The sequence below is a fragment of the Penaeus monodon genome, chromosome 35, assembly GCF_015228065.2.
Source record: "Penaeus monodon isolate SGIC_2016 chromosome 35, NSTDA_Pmon_1, whole genome shotgun sequence".
Lineage (NCBI taxonomy): Eukaryota > Metazoa > Arthropoda > Malacostraca > Decapoda > Penaeidae > Penaeus > Penaeus monodon.
In genome coordinates, this window is record NC_051420.1 from 3942558 (window position 1) to 3950325 (window position 7768).

At 39.2% G+C, this 7768-nt stretch overlaps 1 protein-coding gene across 1 annotated transcript in view; it reads left to right on the forward strand.

The window, feature by feature from the left end:
- Positions 1–7485, forward strand: part of LOC119595006 (enoyl-CoA delta isomerase 2-like) — an 8064-nt gene extending 579 nt beyond the window's left edge. The window contains exons 2-9 of the mRNA XM_037944137.1: positions 2245–2393; positions 2530–2723; positions 3165–3290; positions 3562–3740; positions 4117–4234; positions 4321–4440; positions 5726–5896; positions 6680–7485. Of these exons, the coding sequence (XP_037800065.1) occupies positions 2245–2393; positions 2530–2723; positions 3165–3290; positions 3562–3740; positions 4117–4234; positions 4321–4440; positions 5726–5896; positions 6680–6772 (1150 nt within the window). The 3' untranslated portion in view covers positions 6773–7485. The remainder of the gene's footprint in view (positions 1–2244; positions 2394–2529; positions 2724–3164; positions 3291–3561; positions 3741–4116; positions 4235–4320; positions 4441–5725; positions 5897–6679) is intronic.
- Positions 7486–7768: the final 283 nt, after the last annotated feature.

The window sequence follows — 7768 nt, forward strand, 5'->3', positions numbered from 1 at the left end:
TGGGACCGGCTCTTTAATTGATAGTAAATTGCCATAGAGGTCGTCGAGCTTCTTACCTGGTTAGAACGTATGAGGGTATGTGTGTCCAAAAGTATTCTTGAGACCAGTTGAGATTATTACTTGCGTTAATTTTAAGCTTTTGTCCGTAACTTAATCATATCCGTGTGGACCCCGGGGTAGAATAGGTCCAACGTACCCTCTGCGTGTCGTAAGAGGCGACTAAAAGAGGTTGGCGGCAGGAAGGGCATCCGGCCGTAAAAACCCCTGCCAAGCCAATACATGATGCGGAGAATCAGGAATGCAGACAGGCCGCTGCAGAGCCTGACCCTCCTAAGGTCGACATCCCACCGCATGTTCGCGAGATCGTTCTTGACCCCTGTGAGAGAAATTTCTTGAAACTCTCATTCAAGAGCATTACGGAGACTGTGAACTACAATTTCTCAGCTAAACTGCCAAATGGAACTGAGATCAATAGTAACTCAACAGTTGTCGGGTAGTTCACAATGTTCCTTTTGATCACCTCTCAGAAAGAATTAACTGACTTCAACGACTTGGTGGCCATGATGCGATCCTAGTTCCCCAAGGTACATTCCGAAATGTTTTCCAAACATGAAGCTCCCAGCCGATTACAATCGATGGGCGGCCGGTGAACGGAACGGCCCATGCTCCCTGGACCTTCAGCAAGGAGGACATGGAGACGGCGGGAGTGACGGAGGGGGAGGCCCTGGATAGGGCAGAGTGGAGGAGGAAGATCCGCACCGGCGACCCCAGTTGAACTGGGACAAAAGCCTGTAGAAGAAGAAGAAGAAGAAGTCCGTAACTTAATCATTGGTATTATTACTTTAATGTAGTACAGTTGTGTTATGCAGTGCGTCAATGTGAATATATTGATGCTCATGTTATATATGAAGGTTTAGATTGACAATACATTCAATAACTGTATTGTTGGACAGTAGTCTGAGAGCCTGTTTGGATGGTGGAGGCTGGCAGACAGTTGCTTGTTTTGTGACAACTTTTAAGCCTACTTTAAATAGAGGAAGGCCAGTGGTGGGATTACCGATGTAGGAGTCAATTTCTAAAACGATGCCACCCTGGAAAATACTGTGCTTATTTTTAAAAAAATTTGTGAAATGTCTCTACGCTTAGATGGTTCTGCAAGTGCTTAGCCACAAAGGAGTCAGTTAATAGAACTCGTCACCTTACTTGATTTCACCTTTCCTTGAATTGGTAGGAAAACTTTTTTTTTTTTTTACTAATGCTATGAATATTGATAATGTTATTTTTATTATAGACATTATAATTTCTATAATGTTATTGACATTAGTAACAGCAAAATGAAATAACAAAATTTAGAAAACCAAGGAAAAGGGTAAACATGCTAGACAAGCAGTACTTGTAGTAGGTTCACTGGTATGTGACTTAGCACAAGTGTAGCCATCTATGTGTAAAAACAATTAAAGTAAACTCAAACTGGGTATGGCATGTACGTACATGCCATACCTGTCAGATTTTGGTAAAGGGGATGAGATATTTTGTTTTGTTTTTTGTGTTGAGTAATAATATATAAAGATTTCTGATAAAGATTATGCACAGAATAGCTCTGAACATTGTAAGTTTATGAGAAGAAAGTAAAGATTAAACTTTACACTATGGATGTACTAAGCTAGGGCAAACTGAAGATGATATTCTTGTAGAGGATAGAAAAACATCGGTACAAGAAATAATTGACAGACACCAGGGTAACTCTAAAAGTAAGCTTTCCCCTCACAGCCAAAGTCTACTCAGCTTCTAAGTTTCAGGTGAAGACAGTGTTTCCTGGGGGCTGTTTGGGGACAGAGCCTCCTATTTCCAAAGGGCACGCACAGTCATGGCAATTTAGATTGCTGAATAAAGTTTGTCACATGGAGTTGGGGATTTAGTCTCTAGCAAGTGCATCCATACTGTAAAGATTTACCAAAGTAATGATAGTAACCAGAACAAATTCTATAATAGTGATCAAGAAGTTGCTGAAGATCCAGAAAGACTATCTTTTCAGTTTACAGCAGTAAGGGTTTTTAGGACAAGAGAAACTATATGATTTCAGTAGATTGATGGAGTCTGAGACACTTTTCATTAATGATGATTTCATTGAGAATAAAGCTGTTTTATGATACAGAAATACAAGCATATGATACTCACAGTTTTCATTACAACATTCCTCAACATCTGCCTTTAAACCCACACCCCTTTTTTTTTTCCCCCCAGACGAGGAATTGGGGCCAGCTATGGCTTGGCTTCCCACCAGCTTGCTCCAGCATGGGGTGCTACGACAACACAAGTAAGGCTGATGAGTGCCCTCAGTCCGGAGTTTGAGTCGGCTAAGGCCAGGCTTGGAACTCTGTCGGAAGACCCGGGTAAATATTATTTTTGTCTTTATATTTTCAAAAATCTAATTGAATAATATTAATAATATATATATGTGACATCCATATCAACATCAATAGCAACCACTACCCCATAAAATCATTAATCCTACCTACCTCCTCCCAGGCAACGAGGCCAAGCTGAAGATCTACGCTCTGTTCAAGCAGGCCACCGTGGGGGCTGTGAATACTAAGCGGCCGGGCATGATGGACTTTGTAGGCAGGGCCAAGTGGGACGCCTGGAATAGCCTCGGCAACATGACCCAGGAGGACGCACAGAAGAACTACATTGCCTTTGTGAATTCTCTGGCTGGGGCCGAGGTGAGTCTGTGGGCTGGAGGGAAAGGAAGGGTTGTGTGTAGTTGAGAGTGATGGAGTGAGAAAACAGAAAACTGATGAATATGGTGATGGGAAATGGTGATTATAATAGTAATGGTAGTGAGGATGATAATAAGATGATGGTCATTAGGATAATGATAATAGTCGTAGATTATGATGATAATAATGTCAAAAATTATGATGATGATGATGATAAGTGAAAGTAATAAAAATTGCTATAGTAATAGTAATAAAATAGGATATTAGTTATATTAATATAGTGATAATAAAAATAATGATGATAATAGTAATGATGATGATTACAATGATGATTATAATGAAAATAATGATAATGACGATCGTAGTAGTCGTAATCATAATGATGTTGGTGATGATGACCGCAACGCTAATAGAGATAATAATATCAACAATAATCTCTTACAGGAAGAGCAAGCCAAAGCACAAGCTGAATCGGGTCAGAAATATAAGAACTTGTTTGTAACTTGCGAGAACGGGCTGAGGACCATCACCCTAAACCGGCCAGCCAAGATGAACGCTATCACTGTGGAGGTGAGAGGTTGAGTCAGTGACTGGGGTGATAACTGAATGCATTTGGTTTCATGACTTCAGATTTCCAGCTGGTTGAGTTTTCTTCTCTATGGATGTGAGTGGCTGGTTGTGCTTGCGTGTGAGGGCATGTATCGGTGGGAGGATGGATGTAATTGTACCGTGTATAATGTACATCCGTGTTTTGAAAAAGTATGGAATAGTTGGTCAAATTCTTTACACTGCCAGTCTAGCGATGAATTCAGAACACCCCCCCTTACAAAATTCATCGTAGATGTACGAGGAATGGATTGCTGCCCTCAAGGAAGCTGCAGATGACCCAGCCACAGTCATCACAGTGACGACAGGAGCAGGCAACTACTACTGCTCGGGCAATGACCTCTCAAACTTTGCCAATATTTCTCCGGAGAACATGCACGAACACTCGAAAAATGCTGGGGTTTTGCTCAATAGGTAAAGTCCCAAGTACTGGTGTTTATTTTTCTCTCTCTCTCTCTCTCTCTCTCTCTCTCTCTCTCTCTCTCTCTCTCTCTCTCTCTCTCTCTCTCTCTCTCTCTCTCTCTCTCTCTCATTTTTCTTCTCTCTCTTTATTGTTCTTTTTTTCTTTCTCCCTCTCCCTCCCCTCAGATCTTCCCTTCTTTATCTTCCTCCTGCGATTTCTTTTCCATGGCATGTGAGACATTATCATCCTTTTGCTTTTAAGGATAGATTGGGATTTTCGGAAACCTATTATTATTATTTTATTTTTTTTGTCCTAATATGAGTAAAAGAATTATAGGAACTCCTAACTTCCTCCATATTTTTTATAACCTTTTAATTCTCTGTTCAGGTTCGTGTCCGCATTCATCGATTTCCCAAAGCCTCTCATTGCAGTCATCAACGGCCATGCCATTGGCGTGTCTGTCACCGTCTTGGGGCTTTACGATGCTGTCTATGCCACAGATAAGGTGAGATGGCATGGGGTTACAAGATTGAAGCAGATATGTGTCGCCAGTCGCCAGGTGTGTTCTAAAACTACTTTCCTTTTTTCCAGGCAACTTTCAACACGCCGTTCAGTAACCTCGGCCAGTCCCCTGAAGGGTGCTCGTCCTATACCTTCCCCAGGATCATGGGCCCCGGCAAGGCCAATGAGATGCTGCTCTTCAATAAGAAGGTGAGATTGTTATTCGTATTGTAGGTAGGTGGTTTATAACCGTTTTGCTTAGGTTGTTTTAAATGCCGTGCGTTGCTCGTATATGGGGCACTCGCCCGAGAGTGGTAACATTGAATGTTTCGTCTTGAGAGTCTCTTATTGAATTCGGTTTCTTCCTCTCTCTCTTTCTCTCGCTCACACGCACACGCACACGGACATGCACATGCACATGCACATGCACATGCACATGCACATGCACATGTACACACACACACACACACACACACACACACACACACACACACACACACACACACACACACACACACACACACACACACACACCCACGTGCACATGCACACAAAGTTGGAAGGAAAGATTTGATGAAGCCTCAAGTTCGTTTCATGGTAAACTAAGATAAACTCTCTCTCTCTCTCTCTCCGATCCCTGGTGGAGGAATGAAGCAAAAGATAGGGGGGATATGAGAGACAAGAGTAGGACCACAGAGAGGGAAACTGTGATGTAGACTCATTTTGGGTAGAGGATGGGCCATAGTCTAGCTACGTAATTGGTGGGAAGAGACCAGAATATGGGATCACTCAGCAGTAAGTAAAATAAAATGGAATTATGGTGCCAACGTTGGTGTCACAGTATATTCCACTGGCTCTCCGTGACGCCAAAACTGGTGTCACTCTGTAAAACGGGTTAATAACTCTTGGATTTGGATTTTTAACTGCCAGTCATTGTTCTTTTTTTTTTTTCATGTCTATATCATTTTTTATTATATTAATTTTTGTTTGTGTATGTATGATTGGAGTGAAGTCTAAATTATAGCATTCATTTACCTCTTTTTTTTTAATAGTTTATTTGAAATAATTTTTTTCATTTAAAAATGTACTTTCGCAGGAATAATAAGAATCTAATACTGGTTGTTTAAACATTTGATCAATTGTGAAGTCAATTCCTAGGATTATCTGGCCTCCCCTGTTTACCCTGTTTCTTGAATTTGAATAAGGAAAAGTTTTTACTTTGCTCTTATTGATGTTGATGATAGTAAAATGATCTTAGAAATATCATTAATAATGATAATAAGTGTTGATAATAGTAATAGTATCACAATTATTTATTTTATTTTATTTTATTATTTTTTTTTTCCCCCCTGAAGGTGTAAAAAAAATTGACAAAATAGAACTACAACGGTGTATTAACCTGGCATCAATGGGTTAAATATGTCACATTCATTTTATATAAAGACCACACTTTCAATTTGACAGAACTCAACACAAGTTCTCTCTCTCTCCACAGATTACTGCCCACCAGGCTTGCGACCTAGGGCTGGTCACAGAGGTGTTCCCAGACGCCAGCTTGCAACAGGAGATCTGGCCCAGATTGCAGGCCTATGCAAAACTGCCGGTTAAGTCTTTGGTTTATTCAAAGGCCTTGACACGTGACATGGAGAAGGATGTGCTACGCAAGGTGGGTCTGTGTGATTTTTGAGATGTATACATATATTGATTGAATTTTTGGTTCAGGGAGAATGGTAGATGGAAATGTAAGTTGATTAAAAGACTGGATAATAAGGTCAAGTTCAAAGGTTTTAAGGTAGATTGGGTTTTAAATTCATATAGAAAGGCAGAAAAGGGATAAACAGGATAAGAAAATGGCATAAGCTGGTGCAGGTGTGCTGTGTGGTTGCAGCTGTAGCGATCTCGTCTAGCAATCTTGCTGACCTGCGTTCAAAGCCGCCATTGGATGGTAACCCCGGTCATTCCTTGGGATTTGCATTAGTTGAAAAGGATGTTTTAGGTGCATTATTACCACTAGAATTTTGGCCTTCTGCAGTCTTCCACAAGACCCTGGCCAAACTTACTTTGCTGTTATAAAAGTGGGGTTTTAGATTTTTTTAGGGTGGAATGTGGGAAATCTAGATTAGTATTTCTGTTACAGAAGGAGATGGAAAAGTAGATAGCTTGGTATTAGAAAGGTAAATAAAAAGATGGGAAAATGTAGAAAAATGTAGGTTTATGAAAGATAACAAAAAAAAAGCAACACAGAAAACAAATAATCAGACTTCTAGTTCTGCTTTCTATACTTTTCTTACATAATATTCATTTTTCTCTTTTGCTACATTAAACAGGTGAATTATACACAAAACCCAAATATTTAAGTTATTTCTCTCTCTCTCTCTCTCTCTCTCTCAATAAATTCAGTTTTTTATAAATAAATATTTTTCTCTCTCTCTCCACCTCCCTGGCACAGGTGAATGACATGGAATGCGACCGGCTGGTTGAGCGCTGGACCTCGGACGATTGCATCAAGGCCATCATGAACTTCTTCAGTCGCAAGAAGTAAATTGGTCGATTTCAAGCACTTGCCTACCTGTATCGACAATGTCAGGATATCAGAAAATAATTATGGAAATATATATGTTCTCCCAGTGCTTGTTAATAAGTTTTGATATAGATTTTTTACAAAATCGTTACTGAATATAGTCATTTTTATTTTTAGCTTATTAGCAAATGTGCCTATTCTTCTAGCTTAATGTACAATATTATGAATATTAATGTATATTCTCACAACTTAAAACAATAAAGGGAAGTTTGTTATTGGCTTGAATTCATTAAAAATCAGAGTGAAAGAAATCTGAGAAACATTTAAAAAGCAGGAGTAAGCATTATTTAAAAATGTTACTTTTAAAACACTCAAATTGTATTTAAAAAAGTCTAAGAATGGTATTCATTTCATCATATTTTTGTAAAAGAAAGAAAAAAAAAAAACTAGAATAACTGAAAACCCTGGTAAATTTAATGTCCTAATGAGAACAGAAGCCTTGTTGCGTAAGTAGAAGAGAGTTGAGTATTAATAGTCATTAGAAATAGATGAAATATTTGAAATTTTTATTTGTATGGCATGTTTTTATTTTTTATTTATTTATTTTTTTTGTTATAAGCATGTACCTTTGCACAGGCAATTATCAATGCAAATTCTTGTTAAAGCAATTATCAATGCAATTTACTGTAAATAAACCTCTTGATAACAATATATATTTTGGCAAATGTTGTTATTACTAGTCATTTATTATCCTAATGTATTATTAATCAGTAGTGATAAACTGAACTGATCTCTCTTTCCCTTTCTGAAATGAATTTTTCTTTCAGTCGCAAAGCCCCCTAATCCCTTGCTCGTTGTCGTTGGGGGCTTAGGAGATGGAGACTGGGGGCCACAGTAGGGGTATTACCCCCTACCTTGGACCTCAGCCCTCACCTCAACTAATTTTGCGTGGTCTTTTCTTCTCCCCCTTTTCTTTCCTTCTCTTCATCATCCCCTCCTTCTGTCCACTTCCTAAGG